General features: G+C 44.8%; 1 protein-coding gene across 1 annotated transcript in view; it reads left to right on the top strand.

Annotated features, from left to right (window-relative positions):
• The window catches only part of LOC127632127 (alpha-2-macroglobulin-like), a 40,488-nt gene that overhangs the window by 9,056 nt on the left and 11,979 nt on the right, over window positions 1-19,453 (top strand). The window contains exons 15-17 of the mRNA XM_052110646.1: window positions 13,841-13,966; window positions 14,118-14,211; window positions 14,585-14,720. Of these exons, the coding sequence (XP_051966606.1) occupies window positions 13,841-13,966; window positions 14,118-14,211; window positions 14,585-14,720 (356 nt within the window). The remainder of the gene's footprint in view (window positions 1-13,840; window positions 13,967-14,117; window positions 14,212-14,584; window positions 14,721-19,453) is intronic.

Below are 19,453 nucleotides of genomic sequence, written 5' to 3'. Positions count from 1 at the left end.
GTTGGTCTTTCTCAACAATAAATGAGTTATTTTAAAAGAAACTCAGACATTAAGTATTCTAAGTTTAAATGTTAGAAATCAGGAGGGCTTTTATCTTTCTACTGGGAGTTCACCAAAGAGTTCCCAGTTAAGAGATGTTGCTTAAAACCTTTTCATAAAATTACAAAGAGCAAGTTTTATTAAAAAAATCTCAATGTAAGAGTAAGGCGGAGTTGACCTTGTTGCTTTGGATGTTGTCACGTTTTATGAGAGTGCTCTCTTAAATCGCCCAAAGTGATCGGTAGACAGTGAAGAGAAATTTGTCAGTAAATGCCTTGTTGTCAGACAGTGAGATATGTACAGTAAATATATTTACACAACAGTTAGTTTCGGCCCCTAAATCTGATTAGACAAGAGACGTTCCATGAGTACTGATGTTTCACACCATCAGCACTTAGACGCTTCACTGTTTGTATCACTCCACTTGTGTTTGTTGCACTCTAAACTTTATTGTAAGATGTGTAAAAGAGCTAGATGTGTGTCTTTTAATTTTTCCCTGTGACATTAAAGTTTTTAGCCAACAGGTGGTGACAAAAGACACATTTTATGTGTTATGAGTAGGGACATCCTGATAATCTCGTGCGATAGAGTGCTCATGCACTTGTACTCGTAAAAATGCTCAGATACCCAAAACCAATACCATCTGACATAAGAATGTGATTACGTAAACATTCAGCACACAAATTATGTCCTAGTGATATTATTTAACAGCAAAAGCTGCAATTTAATGATATAAATCGTCTTGGTTACTGTCGTAACCTCTGTTCCCTGAAGGAGGGAACGAGACATTGTGTCGATGTAGTGACACTAGGGGTCGATCTCGAGAGCCGGAGACATTTTCAGATCTTTGAGAAAAGGCCAATGAGAAATGGAGAGTAGAATTTACATGCCACTCCCCCCGACGTACTGTACAGGTTTAAAAGGGAGGCAGACACGTTCTGAAGCGGTGAATGGTTTGTGATAGTATTTGAGCTTGCCAAAACACAACCGCTCGTCTACGAAGAAAAAAACTGAATAATAATAATAATAATAATACATTCAATTTGTAATGCGCCTTTCTCAGACTCAAAGCGCCACAGCATGTACAGAACAAAATAATCAAACACGTGAATACAAATATATATAGAAGTATCAAAAAAGAAAAAATACATAACAAATAATACGATTATAGATCGAAAACTTCACTAAAAATATGTGTTTTAAGAAGTTTCTTAAAACAATCCACAGAAGCAGCATCCCTAATAGATGAGTGTAGTGTGTTCCATAACTTAGGTGTGTTATAGGAAAAGGCCCTTCCCCCCATGGTTTTTAATTTACAACGAGGCTGACACAGAGAGAGAGAGAGCCAGCAGAGCGGAGAGAGCGTGCGGGAATGGATGGAGTAACCAAATCACAGATGTAATCTGGAGCCAACCCATGTACTGCTTTATAGGTTAAAATAAAAATGTTGTAATCAATACGTGGCTGAACTGGAAGCCAATGCAGTTGCTGGAGCACGGGTGTAATGTGATGGCGTGAGGATGTATGAGTCAAAACACGTGTGGCAGAGTTCTGTATATATTGCAACGTCCTAATCGAATTTGCTGGTAAACCCTCAAAAAGAGAGTTACAATAATCAAGCCTTGATGTAATGAAGGCATGGATTAGCTTCTCTGCATCAGGCCTAGAGAGAAATGGTATAATACGTGCAATGTTCCTCAGATGGAAAAAAGCAACCTTTGTTATGTTTTTAAAATGTGAATTAAAAGTTAGCTGGGCATCAAAAATCATGCCCAAATTACGCACCTGGCCAGAAGGGGACAATTGGGTATTGTCTACTGAAATTTTTAAATCCTTACATTTACTGACATTAATTGGAGTACCAATTAATAAGATTTCAGTTTTGGAGCAGTTTAGTTTTAGAAAGTTGAGTTTCATCCACGCTTTCATTTCCAGTCAGAAAGTTTTGAAGAGGAAGAATTAAGATCAGGCTGAGAACTGATATAAATCTGGGTGTCATCTGCGTAACAGTGAAAGCTCAGGCCATACTTCCGAATGATCTGCCCAAGAGGCAGCATATAAATACTAAATAAAACAGGACCCAAAACTGACCCCTGAGGGTACTCGTATGTTGGGGGAGTGGCATAGAAATTCTACTCGCCAATTCTCATCCTTTTCTCAAAGATCTGAAGGTGTCTCGGGCTCTCGAGATCGTCCCCTATTGTCACTACATCGACACAATGTCGAGTGAGTGAAAGAAGGGGATATATATTTTTCATTTGGAGCACATGTGAGTGCTTGTAAATGTGTGGAGCCGGTGTTGTGCAGGCATAAAGACACAAAGAGCTCATACCTTTTAGATGTATGAGAACACCATCATGAGATCCGACTCATCCGACCGATTAATCACACATACTCAGGGCGCTTGCCTGATTATGGAGTTCCACGTTGTGATGAGATGTAATCAACATGGCGGAGAAGATAACGGTGAATGACTCTTAAGCACCTGCTACTGAAAAATACGCAGGGGGACCCCCGAGTACACAAGAAAAAACTAAATTCAAAAATTCCTATTATCTTCAGCAAGCTGACTAACACTACACTACTGCTTGGGAGTCGCGACAGACACAGATAATTGCACAAGCTCAGTCAGAGCTCTCTCTCTCAAACACACATATCCTTGTTTCTCCAATAACTTCTTAGAAATATCCCAAGCCCTCATTACTAGTTCTGAAGTGACATTTTTGAATTAGTAACAGAGGCTTGTGCACATCTTGTGAACTACAAGGTATGATGCAACAAGCTATGCACACCTGGATTTGTGGATTTTCTGCCATTCTTCTCTGCAGATCCTCTCAAGCTCATTCAGGTTGGATGGGGACCATCAGAATACAGCCATTTTCAAGTCTCTCCAGAGATGTTTGATGGGGTTCAAGTCTGGGCTCTGGCTTTGCCACTCAATGACATTCACAGAGCTGTCCCTAAGCTACTCTTGCGTTGTCTTGGCTGTGTGCTTAGGGTCATTGTCCTGTTGGAAGGTGAACCTTCGGCCCAGTCTGAGGTTATTAGCACTCTGGGTTTTCATTAAGGATATCTCTGTATTTTTCTGTGTTCAGCTTTCTTTAAACCTTGGCCTGTCCCCCAGTCCCTGCCACTGAAAATACCCCCCTAAAATGCTTCACCGTTGGGAAGGTATTGTGCAGGTGATGAGCGGTGCCTGGTTTCCTCCAGACATGACGCTTGGAATTGAGGACAAACAGTTCAATATTCGTTTCATCAGACCAGCTTGTTTCTCACCGTCTGAGAGTCCTTTAGGTGCTTTTTTGCTAATTCCAAGCGGGCTTTCATGAGTCTTGTGTTTGAGGAGAGGCTTCCGTCTGGCCACCCTGCCACAAAGCCCAGATCGGTGGAGTGTTGCAGTGACAGTTGTCCATCTGCAAGTTTCTCCCATCTCCACACATGATCTCTAAGAGCTCAACCAGAGTGACCATCAGGTTCTTGGTCTCCTCTCTTACCGTATTATTTATTTTTACTCTAAATCATGCCTCCGGTCAGAAGCGGTTCATGCGTGTGACATAATCGCATTAGCATTTGAAACACGTGAGAAATGGTACACAGGCTTGACTGTTTACAAGTGTTGCACAGAGTTGTGCTGTTTACAAGTGAGAAGAAGGAACGCTGTACAGTAGCTTGGTTAGTTTTGGTTTAGATCTTTATTTATCTGTTTTTTTTACTCACAATGGTGCGTTTGTGTGCTTATCCCAGATGTCTCAACCAGATGGAGAATGTGAGATTACCTCTGTATCATGACAATGCAAATACGTCACACTAGGGTTGCCACAGTGTACAGCGTTACCAGTTGTGACAACACCAGTGTGAATTTTTATACCTGGTAAAACATTATGAATGAAATATCAATACATTAGCTGAACGAATAGAATAGCCTTAAATAAAGAATAGTTGCCTAATGAAGAGTTTGTGACCAATGATAAATGAACCTAAACAATGCATTGAAAGCCAGATGCGCTTTACCAACGTATCAAATTCAGCCGTGGGCCATGCATTTTAAGTCTAGGCCTTTAGTGCGATTCATGCCATTAAGAAAACACAGTTTCACAATGAATAAGATGCTATGCATACATTATGTGGCAGTCAACTAATAATACCAACTGACATTTTAAAAACACATCCACGCACGAAAGCCAGAACTTGAAACAACACTTAATGCTCAAGCTCAAGCCTACAAGAAGTAATTCTGACGTCAAGATGCATTCTATTGCACTTTTCCTATAGGAAGTATAAAACTTGATCTGACACTGAATTCTCAAGCAGCCTCATTTACACTTAGAAAACTCTTGATGTTGCTATAAGAATGAAAAAAGCACTTACCAATTTACTTGAAGTGAAAATCAGTCCTCCTTTCCTGTTTAATAAACTAAGCAATCACACAGTCATGCAGAACATCTCGTGTTTTTAAATCCTTAAGGGTCTCTTTCTCAATGGCGATAGCGGCAGTGATGATGATCTTGCACTCTTCCCTCTTGAATTACGTACATCACTTAAAGCGTGATTTAAGCTAGAAGGCCTCAACCGGGACATATCCTAAAGATCACACCCACCAAGAACAAATAATATCTGATTGGCTGATGAATCTCACAATCTGACTTTAGTTGCTCATTCATTTGCACTGTTGAGAGATTCTGTAGAAATTCTGAAGGCCTGATGGGGTGGAGCTCAAACTCACGTGCTGCTTCGGGCATGCGATTTGTGAAAAAGCTGTCACACTTTGCTTGTAAGCATCAAGGAATAAATTCTGACTGGATAAACCTTTCGATTTTCTCTATTAGTTTGTAGATTAATAATCTAATAAATACATAGGGATAAAGGGGATTGAGAATGAAAGGATGAAACATATTTATTTATTTGGCATGTTAGGTCAGCAGAGAAGGCTTTGCTGGCCCTGAGAATTCGCCACTGATCAAATTACATAGGCAACAAAGTACGTGCACTGACTCATGGAACACGCGTATGTAAAGGGTTCTCACACTTCGTTTGTTTCAGTCTTCTTAAAAAAATTTGCAAGAATAGTATCGTCTTTGAGAATGCTGTAAATGACCTCAGACATCTCAGCTCAGGAGGTGCTTTGAGTTCAGTTCGCTTTATTTCCACAGAGCAGTTCGTTGTGAGCGCAACTCTGCAGGGTCACTTTATATATAGCCTACATCTGTGATTAAATCATAAAATAATACAAAAACACATTCACATCGAACCATGATTTAGTTCAGTGATTATTATCATCATTATCATTATTATGTGAACATTTATAAATTGTTCCTAATATGTACTAGTAATTTTTTGCCTGTCATCATAGACGGATACTTGCCTAACAGTAAATGGAAAGGTGGTTATACTATACAGTGGTAATACCGGTGTTAGTCGGTTTGAACGTGAACACTGCACCAGTGTGAAAATTATGATATCGTGGCAAGTCTGTCACACAAGAGAGCGATAAAACACAACCCTCTTGGAAGTGTTGGATTATAGTTAAAAAGTACTGAAATATTGATGGGGGTTGGAGCTTCAAAATAGAAATCGCCCTTCACTTGCATTTTTTAGACAGTGATATTTTGAAATTCCACTATTTTCAAGAACATTCCAGAGAGAGCAGCCATCTTTAGAAGAGAGCAGCAAGTCAGAGTGCGAGGAAGACATTTTGGATCCAGATGACAATTTCAGAGGTGGAGCTGAGGAGAGAAACACATTCTCCACAATGTGACCAGTCTTTTCGAGGCAATCGGAATCACCTGTAACCAGAATGAGTGGCACCTCTTGATTGCAGCTCATCCAGAAGCCTCAAAGCCATTCTGTTCCCTGTCTGTCACTCACTTCGAGTGACAGTGCGTCTAAAAGAGGATATTTTCTTAAAAGAGTTTACTTTCTCTAAAAGGGCAATACACAGCTGGCATTGAACGTCTTTGTAAAGATGCACTTCCGCCCCTGTATAGTTCCTGGATGTGGTCAATTTCTCTCTGCTCCTGACGGTCACAGACGCTGCCTTGTGTGTCTGGGCCGCAATAACACTGAGGCAGCATTTGTGGATGGTTCATGTTCTCATTGCGGAAACTTGACCATGCAACGTTGCGGTCGCGGCTTTCCTTCTTAAAGAGGAACGCAACTCCAGCCGCCCCCCATGTCGCTCCTACTTCCCATGTGATTGAGGACGACCCGGCCGGCGATGGATGACGATTTGGGGATGGCAGCGGGCTCTGTTTTGCCGGGTAGATCCCCAAGAACCACCAACCCCCTGGCACACTCGTTGACTTCCGTCCGGGCTCAAGGTGAGAGCGGCATGCCTCACGGCCAGTCTGTTTACTCCCTCGAGCCCCCCAAGCTGGATGATGAATTCACAGCTGAATCGGAGAGCGTTCTGATGCAGATGTTGCCACCTTCGGTTGGCATGCCCAGTCTGAGGCTGACGCCCAGATGGCCGATATGCTTGCCTGGGCCGCCGTCAGTGTGGGGTTGTACTGGAACCCTCCGTCCTCCCCACAGCCCTCACGGCTAGATGATTGGTTCCTCGTTTCCAGGCACTGCTCACAGCCACACCCCCCCTCAGTCCCTTTCTTCCCGGAGGTGCATGATGAGCAGACGAGGCCTTGGAGGACACCTTTCACTACCTGCAACCAACCTCCTCACTCATTCGCTCTCAATACCCTTGACGGCAGAGCAGCCCATGGGTACTCGGAGGTCCCCCAGGTGGACAGAGCAGTTGCGATCCACCTGTGCCCCGAAAACGCCGCTACCTGGCGGGATCGCCCGGTGCTCCCCTCCAAGGCCTGTAGGATGATGTCATCACTGACAGCCAAAGCCTAGAGCACCACCGGACAGGCCACCTCCGCCCTGCTTGCCATGGCCCTCCTGCAGGTTCACCAGGCCAAGGCACTCAAAGACCTGCACTTGGGTAGTCCTGACCCAGACGTTTTGCAGTAACTGCGCTCAGCGACCCGACCTCCAGGTCATGAAGGTAACAGCGCGGACACTCGAGCAGGTGATGGCCACCCTCATGGTCCAGGAACGCCACTTATGTCTGAACCTAGTTGAAATGCGGAAAGTAGACAAAGCTCATTCTCTCAACGCCCCTGTCTCCCAGCTTGACCTATTCGGCGACACCATTGACGACTTTGCCCAACAATTCTCGGCAGTTAAGAAACACACCGAGGTCTTTTCCCACATCATACCCTGCCACAGTTCCAGCGCGGGCCATGCTCCATCTGCTCGCCGAGGGCGTCTCCCTGCGGCTCCCAAAAACCAGGCAGCTCCGACTCTACCTGGGCCCAGCTCTCAGCCGCAGTGTCTAGCGCTGCGCAGGAAGCGCATGCCCCCCATCTCGCAAACATCCTCGAGGACCCGGAATTCTCCCAAGCATTCCTGAGAAGGATGACCCAGGGAACAAGATGTTTGGACACGGACCCACTGCTGCTGCCCCCTGGCCGGCCGGGTCTGACGATTCTAGAGGATGGGGCATAACTCTAGAAGTTATGCCCCTTGCCGGGTGCGCAGAGCAAGGTAAGTGCTTTGAGTCTTCTCTCAGCACCAAAGCCTCAGGACTGCTTTTGCTTCCCAATGCGACACTACCTACTCTACCCAGCCAACCCAAAAGCGATCTTTCCCTTAGTGCCCCTTGCACAGTGCTTGGACGCGTGGCTTCCAATTCCCAACCCCTCACACTGGCTTGCCAGGACCATCCAACTCGGCTACACGATTCAGTTCACCAGGCCCCCACCCCCTTTCGGCAGCGTCCGCTTTACCTAGGTACACAACGAAGACGCCAACACCCTACGTCCAGAGAACGTGACTCTCATACACAAAGACACGATAGAGCCTGTCCCTCGAGCTGAGATGAAGAAGGGTTTCTACAGCACAGTTTTCAACAGGGCCTCCCATTCAAAATGCTCGCGCAAAAACACATTCTAACTTGCATCCGGCATCAAGATTGGTTCGCAGCAGTAGACCTGCAGGACGAATACTTCCACGTCTCTATCTTGCTTCAACCCTTCCTACGGTTCGCGTTCGACAGCCAGGCGTACCATTACAAGGTCCTCCCCTTCGGCATGTCCCTGTCCCCTCGCGTCTTCATGAAGGTTGCAGAGGCAGCCCTTGCCGCGCAAAGGGAAGTGGGCATCTGAGCTCCTGGACATTGGATGACGACATCACCGCTGCATCGGAGAGCGTCACAGCGGCATCGGATGTGGATAACTCACCTGGGCCGCCACCTACGGGTCTGCTTGCCCAGTCTGAGCCTGACGCACGGAGATCCGCTATGCTTCCCCGGGCTTGATGATTCACGGGCTAGTGCGCCGCCCACAGCCGCGCCCCCCCCCCGTTCCTTCCCGGACGTGCACGACGAGCTGAGCGAGCCAAGCTTCCTTGCTCTTCCGCTCTCACCACCCTCGGCGGTAGAACGGTCCGCTCCCCCCCTGCATGCCATGGCCCCACCCTGCAAGTCCACCGGGCCAAGGCACTTCAAGATTTGCACTTGGGTAGTCCTGTTCTTGACGTGCTGCAGGAACTGCACTCGGACAGGCGATGTCCACCCTCGTGGTCCAGAAACATAACAAATGGACTGGATCTGGTCGTAGTACAGGAGGTAGACAAAGCACGCTTTCTCAACACTCTCCAGTCTCCCAGCTCCATTCGGCAACACCACCTGACGACTCCACCCAGCAGTCCTCAGTGGTGAAGAAACAGACGGAGGCCAGGTCACACGTCCTGCCCTGCCGCAAACCTGCCGCCAGGGGCCATGCCCTGTCTGCTCGCCGAGGGCGTCCTCCTGCGGCTTTCAAGGAAGAAAGGAAGTGGTGCTCCGCCTCAACGAGCGAGGCGGGCCTAGCTCTCAGACCCGCGTTGAGCTCCCCGCAGAAAGGGGCGCCCCTCGTCTCACGGACCCCCTCGAGGACCCGGAAGGCTCCCAGACGCTCCTGAGACGACCGACCCAGAGACCGAGACGTTAGCTCCGGAGGTGGTAAGACCTCTCCGTTCCACGGTGGAGGGCCGGGAGGAGAATCCTTTGTTTTTACATTTTCCACATTCTCAATAATAGAGCTATTTCCTTTGCCTCTGGGTCACCTGGCCTGCAAATGCCGTTCTCACGGCAATCTGCTTTCAGATTACGACAGTCCCGGTACACCGGACGCGGCGATCCCGACTTCTGCCTGTCCACGACTGTCCCCCGGCCGGCCGGTTCAGACGAGTCCAGATGACGCCAGCATCAGACCTCCTCCTCAGTCACGAACCCGCTGCGCGCCACTCACATCCCCGGCAAGCTCAACGTCGTAGCGGACGCGCTATCACGACAACGCCTGCCCGGCGGAGAGTGGAGGCTTCACCCCCAGTCGGTCCAGCTGATTTGGGAACGGTTCGGCAAGGCCCAGGTAGACCTGTTTGCCTCCCAGGAAACCTCCCACTGCCTGCTCTGGTACGCCCTAACAGAGGCTCCCCTCAGGACAGACGCGCTGGCACACAGCTGGCCCTCGGGGCTGCGCAAGTACGCATTTCCCCCAGTGAGCCTTCTTGCACTGGTGCTGTGCAAGGTCAGGGAGGACGAGGAGCAAGTCACGTTAGTGGCCCCCTACTGGCCCACTCGGACTTGGTTCTCGGAACTCAGGCTTCTCGCGACAGCTCCTCCCTGGCGAATTCCCCTGAGAAAGGACCTCCTCTCTCAGGGACGGGGCATGCTCTGGCACCCGCGCCCAGACCTCTGGAGCCTCCACGTCTGGTCCCTGGACAGGACGCGGAAGAGCTAGCCGGCTTACCGGCGACCGTTGTGAATACAATCAACCAAGCCAGAGCCCCTTCTACAGGCACCTTCATGCCCTAAAGTGGCGCTTGTTCGCAGATTGGTGTTCTTCCTGAACTGAAGACCCGCAGAGATGCGCTATCAAGTCAGTGCTCCTGTTCCTACAGGAGAGGCTGGACAGGAGGCTGTCCCCGTCCACCCTCAAGGTTTATGTTGCCGCCATTGCCGCCCACCACGATCCTGTAGACGGCAAGTCTTTGGGAAAGCACGACCTGATCCTCAGGTTCCTGAGAGGCGCCCGGAGGTTGAATCCCTCCCGGCCAGGCCTAGTTCCCTCCTGGGATCTCTCGGTAGTCTTGGGGACTCCAGAGACCTCCCTTTGAGCCGCTTGAATCAATTGGACTCAGGGCCCTCTCTCTTAAGACGGCCCTGCTGATCGCTCTCGCCTCCATCAAGAGGGTCTGGGACCTGCAAGCGTTCTCTGTCAGCGACACTTGCCTGGAGTTCGGTCCAGCAGATACGTTTGTGATCCTAAGACCGCGACCGGGCTATGTGCCCAAGGTTCCTACCAAACCATTCCGAGATCAGGTAGTGAACCTGCAAGCGCTGCCCCGGGAGGAGGCAGACCCAGCCCTTTCGTTGCTGTGTCCAGTGCGCGCCCTGCGCATTTACCTGGACCGCACACAGAGTACCAGACGCCCTGAGCAGCTCTTTGTCTGCTTTGGGGGACGGCAGAAAGGGAATGCCGTCTCCAAACAGAGGCTCGCCCACTGGGTTGTCGATGCCATCACACTGGCTTATCACACCCAGGCCGTGCCCCTACCCTTATGGGTCCGAACTCACTCAACAAGGGGTGTTGCGTCCTCGTGGGCACTGGCCAAGGGCACCTCCCTAGCAGACATCTGTAGAGCCGCGGGTTGGGCAACATCCAACACCTTCGCGAGGTTTTACAACCTCCGCGTTGAGTCGGTTGCGTCTCGTGTTTTCTCAGGTCCGAGCCCGTAGAACTCAGTAACACGTAGACCGACCAGCCGGTTGGATCGCTTGCGCCCAGCGCCCTTTTCCTGACATCAAGGTAAAGTAGTGCGCCTTCTTCCCAGGGCGCCCCACTCCGAGTCGGGACCCTGGTCGATTCCTCCCCAGCCCTCTGGGTCCGCGGTTCAGCGGAGGAACTCGCGGACCCAAGCCACTGCGGGTACCCTGGTGGCCACCCTGTACTGGTATAGGGGTTTCCACAGGTAAAATAAGAAGGCCTCCTGTTCGGACTCCCCCTGTGTGTAATTCCACGGTTCTGTGCCCTTACAAGCGGACCCCCGTGTCTACAGCAGTTACAGCTGCCCCGGTCGCCGTGCTGTAGCAACTCCCCCCTTTCAAGGCTGGATCTACCACCGCGCCATACTTTCCACACGAGCCGTAAGACGGCTGTGTGACGTGTCTACCACTTTTCCTCCCCAAGAAAAAGGGCAGGTGTGGACTCCGCAGGGTCTGGGTAAGACCCCCTTCCCTATATGCGTGTAAGGGCCCGGCCGTGATTGCTCTATCGCGAGAAACATAGAGAGAAAGAGGCCCAGCCAGGCTGGCCCGTTCCCATGTTGGCAAACATCGCCTTGTTCCCTCCCAGGGTAACTAGAAGGATCCCGATGTTCTTATGGGGCATTGGGGAAGAGTGCGTGCAGCCAGGTACAGGCGATACAGCGGCACTGGATGAAATCCCTGCCCGCCTCTGTATCGGCGGTTCACGTACTACGGTTCAGCGCATGGCAAGATTGGAATGGATCCCCTAGTGTCGCTTCTCCGACACAACGTGGAGAGAGCGACAGAAGGGGAACATTTGGTTACATATGTAACCTCCGTTCCCGAGGGAGGAGCGACACGTTGTGTCTTTCCTCCGCCATGTCGCTGAACCGAGCCACTGTTGTGGCCGGACCATTTCGGCTCCTCAGAAAAATCCTGAATGAACTCCCGTATTTGCCCGGCTTAAATACCCGTATGTCCGGGGCGGGTATGCAAATACTGACTGCCAACTCCCATTGGCCCTTTTCAATAGATCAGAGGTGAATATCGGCGCTCAAGAGAGACCCTTAGTGTCGCTTCTCCGACACAACGTGTCGTTCCCTCCCTCGGGGAACGGAGGTTACATACGTAACCAAACGTTCATATGTTGTTTTTTTCTGACTTTATGTGAATGAAAAGACGTTTCCTCATTGGAAATAGGTACATTTCTAAATATCACTGTCCTGGTCAAGTTTTTGGGGAATAATAGCCATTTTCTATACATTTGAGGCATAAGCAATTAGGAAATAACACTTACTAAGTAGGAACAAAAATGTTATTACATACTTTAATCAAAACAAAAATACAAATATTTGACAAATTACATTACGCATACTTCAATAAAAACACTGCCAATAATAAGATAAAAATAACAAATATGTAATACGGGGGCACATTACACACAATACTGAGGTGAAATTAAACAAAATGAAAGGCAGCACCATTTAGCCTCCTGCAGATATTAACAGATTAAACATTAGCAAGAAACTAATCAATACAAAATTAACACGTGAAAATATGGGACAAATATAAACCAAACATGTATAAAATAAACAGAGCAAAGTATTAGTAATATTTGCTTTTGGTTTTCTGTGTTTATATCACCTGCACGGATTAAAGACCAATTAATTAACTGGCCAGAATCAACAAGTTTTGTTCAACACATACACATAGGCACACATCACTGTACTCGACAATAAACTATCAAATCCCATCCATATATACATAAAACACTTTCTAAACTAATCCTAGCACTTTTAACAGAAATATTATTGCATGATATGCACTTAATCAAACTTGTGTAAACTTTTATACACATTATGTAAAGGAGTACTGCTGAGGACATAGAAAGGTCATCACATGCAATTTCAGATAAAATGTAACAATGTCCTCAAAACACCTTCAAAATAGTTCAAAACAGAAATAAAAGACATGTATACATACAAGAATATACAATAGATTAACAAAAATGGAGGGAAATGAGTTTCATTCATCCATCCATCCATCTTCAACCGCTTATCCGAAGTTGGGTCGCGGGGGCAGCTGCTCCAGCAGGGGTCCCCAAACTTCCCTATCCCGAGCCACATTAACCAGCTCTGACTGGGGGACCCCAAGGCGTTCCCAGGCCAGTGTGGAGATGTAATCTCTCCACCTAATCCTGGGTCTTCCCCGAGGCCTCCTCCCAGCTGGACGTGCCTGAAACACCTCCCTAGGGAGGTGGCCAGGGGGCATCCTTACCAGATGCCCTAACCACGTCAACTGACTCCTTTTGACGTAAAGAAGCAGCGGCTCTACTCCGAGCTCTTCGCGGATGACTGAGCTCCTCACCCTATCTCTAAGGGAGAAGCCTTCTGAGGAAGCCCATTTCGGCCGCTTGTACTCGCGACCTAGTTCTTTCGGTCATGACCCAGCCTTCATGACCATAGGTGAGGGTAGGAACAAAAATTGACCGGTAGATTGAGAGCTTTGCCGTCCGGCTCAGCTCTATTTTCGTGACAACGGTAAGATAGAGCGAGTGCAATACCGCCCCCACTGCACCGATTCTCCGGCCAACCTCCCGCTCCATTGTCCCCTCACTCATGAACAAGACCCCGAGTTACTTGAACTCCTTCACTTGGAGCAATACCTCCTTCCCTACCTCATTCCTAGGAAATGATTTTCAGTGGAATTAATTAATTCACTGCATGAATATTTATTTCATGAATATTAACATCTGCCACACTAGCTTGGCCATGTTAGCTACCACTTTCATCTGAAATTATATTAATTGAATCCCTCCCAAGTGTAAAACTCTTTAAGACTGACACAATAGTATAGTTTTGGGGGGACTTAAAGAAATAGTTCACCCAAAAATAAAAATTCTCTAATAATTTAGAGATGTGTTTGGCCTTCTCTTTGGAGAACACCTAGTAGAAACAAACCTTTGTGAATACGGGCCCAGACTGATAATTTGTGAATATATTCCTATTACAGATCTTCAGCATGCTTCCAGTGCAGTCAGTCTCAAATTATCCTTATGGAGCTGAAGATGAGCAACAGTGTTTGCATGTCAGACCCCGGCGAGCTGTGCCAACAGACCACGCCTATGAATCCTTAAAGGTAACAAGCAGCTCATATGATTGATGATGAATTTGATTGGCTTTCATACTTAATAATCAATAATTATAATACATGCATACATACCTAAAATGTTATTGTATATGAATGTACACAATTTACAAGACTTTCCTTTGATTTGGCTGTTTGATAGAAAGTGGGATTGAAGATGGCAACAAATTTGGCTGTGCGAGAACCTCAGTGTGTGACATATAGGGGCTTGACTTATCACAGATACCACGTTGGAGGTACATCTATTATCATTTGCACATACTTTACATACCTGAGAAATTCTAAAAAATGTTTAAGAAATGCCTCATCTACTATGGAATTCACCATTAATAAGCATTTTTATAATGATGACTTTTGTGATTTATTTTTTTTTAGATCTATTTAAAATAAGTTGAATATGAAAATAAATACAATTATATATATGAATAATTCAAAATATATACAGGTAATGCAACATTTAATTGATAGAAAAATTGGCTTATATCTGAGTGTTACTAAATTAGCATTAGAGGTACACAATAAAGCATGTGTATAAATTAGCTCTGTATATTAATGGGTATTAATTGCTTTATGGAATGCAACAAATATTGCATCTGTATTTTGTTTCAGTGATGCATGATTATCGTCTCCATCCAGTTGAAATTCTTGGGATGAGGGGGAGTTCAGGTAGACTTGATGCATCAGCTGAAGTAACAGTTCGGACCATATTTCCAGAAACATGGATATGGCAACTTGCTGAAGTTGGGTTAGTAAACTAACCATTCAATGTCCATTATCTTTAAACATAGCTTTTGAATTTAATATTGTAATGGCAGACTGGAAAAGGCAGGATACAATTGCAGTTTTTAATAAAAACTCTAGAGATAATGTAAAACTAAAACAACTAGAACAACTTGAACAACTAGAACACAAATGCACATTACAGACTGAACAAACAGAACAAGAACCACAATAAACAGAGGAAAACAGGGATTAATTACACAGAGATTAATGAGCAAACAACGTGGAGGTTTGGCGACCTTGGTGTGCGCAGATGTTAAGTTTGTACAGAGATGATTTCACCTCTAAATAACTAAATTGTAAAAAAAAAACAACAACAAAAAACAGCAATTGCGAGTTGCCACCCCCTAGCTCCGCCATTGGCAAAACAAGGAACACCTGGGACAAATGAACAAAGACAAGGAAAAGAACTACAAAACCCATAATTAAACAAAAGACACAAAGTGAACAATAAACAAACATAGCGACCCTGGAGGTCACTAGGGAAATCCTTACAAATATCATATTAGAACCACAATAACTTCCCTGCTGAATCTATCCTCATGCCAGCAGTGATAATTTTATGAACAACACAGAGAAAATGTCCTTGATTTCTGTTTCAGGTGTTTTATATCCTTGTATTGAATGTTGTAATGCAGGGCTCTTCGACTACTTTGCTGGGATCAGATAATCCAGATGGAAAGCACCAATGTTGGTGGGGGCCAAAATGTTTTCCATATTTATCTTAGCTAACACTTTCATCGCTAGTAGCATGTTACTTAAAAACAAACATTAATTCAGTGCATTTATTTATATCAACATTCACAGGGTATACTGTTTATTTAATTATAATTTTCAAACATGACTTATACTCTTAATAACAACACTTTTTATCAACAAAACAAAATAATCATCTTAACATTTTAGAAGCCTTTTTTGACACACATTATACATTTTGCACGTATACTGTGAAATAATTTTTCTCACAGAAGAGCATATGGTCAGCAATGATACAGCAGATATGGTCAAAGCCCAACAGTGGCTTGAACCCCTGACCTTCTGGATAGAAACCCAGAGGCTTAACCACTGAGCCACCACTGCTTTCACAATATCAACCAATAGAGTGTTCCTACCACTCAGTTCACTTGTCATCCAAATGCAGGCCATGTCCGCGTCTCAGCTTTTACATCATGACAAACAAACCAAATGATGCTAAACAATATGTGATTTAACTGGGATGAGTACATGTGTAGTTGATAGTAAGTTTATAATGATGTGCCCCACAAAGTAATGTCATACTGCATTAGCAAGTCATCTGTTGATTATAGTTCATAGGTAGTTAATAATGAGTTAATAATGATGTGCCCCTCCAAGTTGTCATGGCTCCTGTGAGTTTGTCGGTTTATTGTGTGTTTTGTTATTTTGTCTCCCTCATGACTTGCTGTTGAAGCCAGCATACATGATCAGGGTTTTTCTATGGGAAGATTGATTGTTCCCAGGGGAAAACTGATTATGCCACTAATTAGCATGCTAGCAACACCTGATTCTCTATTTCACACCCTACTTAAACCCTTTGTGTTCTCAGTATCCTTGCTAGTTTGTTGTTTGATATGAAGTAACTTACCCTACTCTCTCTGCCTAGTTGGTCCTATCTTTAGTTTCTGTTTGAATGCCCATCTCTTCCCACTTGTAGGGAGTGTGGTTATCTTCCAGCTTGCTGTACATTTGTTCTCTGAACACACAAATCTTCAACAGAGGATTCCTCGTCTCTTCCCACGTGTCGAGAGGGTGGTTACCTTCCAGCTTGCTGTAAGATTGTGCTCTGCGCTCACAAATCTTCTACGGAGGAAATCCTCACTCTTCCCATGTGTTGAGAAAGTGATTGTCTTCCAATCTGCTGGTTGTTGTTCTCTCCACCTCAATATGCTTCAATGGAGGATTCTTATGAATCTAGTCCTGACTTCCACAACGCACACACTCGTCTCTGAACACACTCTTCATGGATCTGCCCATCGTGCAGCTATGGTGCACACTCTTCCCTAAAACTCCTTCCCGCAACTGCTCCCAGTGACGAGATATCCAGTCTTCGCCAGCACAATTAAAGTTATAATTTATTGTTAATAAATCCTTTGAACTATTCCTCTACTCTGGGGTCTCTTTTTCTCACTCTCGCCCTCTGACAGAACAATCTAGCCAAGTATAGACCCAGTGGAGGAACCTACTCTTTGCTCCGCCCTCTCTCAGCAGGAAGCCTTACTGGGACATCAGCAGGATCAAATCTCTGCATCTAACCAGGCTCTGGAGATGACAGCATCTCAGCTCGCTAAACTCATCTCTGTTGATCAACAACTCCGCCTACCTCCTGATGCATTGTCGGTCCCATTCCTGGGGTTCATGTTTTCATCCAAGAGAGTGTGCATGGACCCTGCTAAGGTCAGAGCTGTCTCTGACTGGCCAATTCCAGATTCTCGCAAGGCATTGCAGGGGTTTCTGGGGTTCTCTTACTTTTATCGGAAATGTATTAGAAATTTCAGCCAGCTCGCCACACCTCTGACGGATCTCACCTCCACCCGCACTGACTTTTGTTGGTCCCCGTGGGCTGAGGTCGCGTTTTCTAAATTAGAGGAGTGATTTTCTACCGCACCCATTTTTTTTTTGACTGTAGTAGACCGGTTCTCAAAGGTGGCTCATTTCATTTCCCTTCCCAAATTAACAACAGCGAGGGAGACGGTGGTAGCAGTTTATAAACCTCCGATTGAGGCCCCTAATTTGTGTCAGCTTGGGGCTACGGTGAGTTTGTCCTCTGGGTTTCACACCCAGACAAAAAAACAGCTCCAGTGAGCCGCTGTGTTTTTCTTTTTTTTAATTATAAAAACATGTTCAGCACAAAATATTTCCAGTACTATAAACTTCAGCTTCTCTAACTTTAAAAAATAATAACATATATTAATTCTGAAGCCCAAAGTGTCTTCTTTCAAGGATACTACAGCTGTGTTCATACTCCAAAGGGTCCAGTAAATACAACCATTTAAGGTCAGGTATGTCATTTTCATGTTTTGAGCTCAAAAAGGTGGGTGCGTATCAACAGGATATGTTAATTTTAGACCGTGTGTAAATGCAATTTAGCAAGTTAAAACTCCCCAAGACAACATGTACAATATACATGTATAATTTATTTTGTTTGGAGGCTTTATTTTTATTTATGTATTTATTTTTTGCAGAGGCTATTTGCACTCCTAATGAAATAATAACATACAGTATGGTATCACTTCTGCATTTTAATTGTTTTTATTTAGAGTCTCACAGACACCCTACATCAACCCGTACCCCTACCCCTACCCCTAAACCTAACCCTGACCTTCCCTTACAAAGACACAACCATGGATTTTACTACACTAACCATAATATCACCATACATTTTTGTAGTAAAATCATATCAACCACAAAATTAAACATGGTACTTTATGAATACCATATTACTATACACCATATTACAGTGACACCATGGTTAATTGCATTAAAAGGCTGGCTTCTGCCGAAAACATGGTTACTACCATATTACTATTAAGGATGTCATTAATCGAAAATCGATTCATTTTCATTAATAATTTGATTGAATAAGCTTGTCAATCATAGATTAATTAATTTCAGGAAAAATGCTTTCAGTAATCATAACAGAAGTTGATAAGTCTGTCTATATAGTCACCTGCCGCTAGAGGGCACATGTGCGGTGCATGTCATGTCCCAGTTTACAGAAGAGCCAATGCACAGTGGGCACCATTTAAACAATGTTGGAGCATTTTTCTAAATGAACATTAAAGTTTTCTGCACACCCAGTGATAGTTTGTTAAGTACAACATGACAACAATCACTGTTGATCTCCATGTTTCTCCCCAACCTACAATTAGGATACTTCAGAGATCACTGTGTGTAAGCACGAATGTACATTTAGCTGATGTCAAACTATGACCAGAGAAGCGGTAGCTTATGTACTGTGTTTACGCAGTGTGTTAATATTTGACTTAATTTCTAATAAAAACAAATCCAAAGATCCAAAATATCCCACGATCCACAACGTGAAGTTTTAATGAACTCATTTATGTAGGCCTATACAAATTATTTATCTTAATTATCTTAAGTTAGAAGTTACTACTGACAGTATTTCACTAACAGTAATTAAAACATTTCCAAATTCGAACTAACGTAGCCTAAATGTGTTTAAATACACTGAACTAAGAATATTTTAAGTGAACTAAGAATATTTTAAGTGGAAAATGCCAAAACATGCATTTCTTAATTGTAATCATTTAAATTATATTTAAACAGTAGGCTACATGCACATATTATTTAGGGTCCTCCATGTGCGTTTTGCGATATTAATGTTAACAATGAATTGATCGTTAATTTCCAAGACGATCGATTATGACAGTGCCTGAAAATTGAAATTCATAATTAATGTAGTAAAATCATGTGTAATTTTACCTGTATCAAGCCTTTCTCTAAACCACCTGACCTTCACAGTGACCAAATCATGGCAGGCAATCACCCAATATACATTTTTATTTATTATTTAGTAGTAAGTAAATACAGTGTAGCCTATACACACACATATATATATATATATATATATATATATATATATATATATATATATATATATATATATATATATATATATATTCATGAGAGTGCTAATACTTGTCGAAATTTCGGTGCCAG

Source organism: Xyrauchen texanus, chromosome 38, assembly GCF_025860055.1.
Source record: "Xyrauchen texanus isolate HMW12.3.18 chromosome 38, RBS_HiC_50CHRs, whole genome shotgun sequence".
In the NCBI taxonomy this organism is placed as follows: Eukaryota; Metazoa; Chordata; class Actinopteri; order Cypriniformes; family Catostomidae; genus Xyrauchen; species Xyrauchen texanus.
Note: the sequence above shows the minus strand (reverse complement) of the source record. Positions and strands in the feature narration are given on the sequence as shown.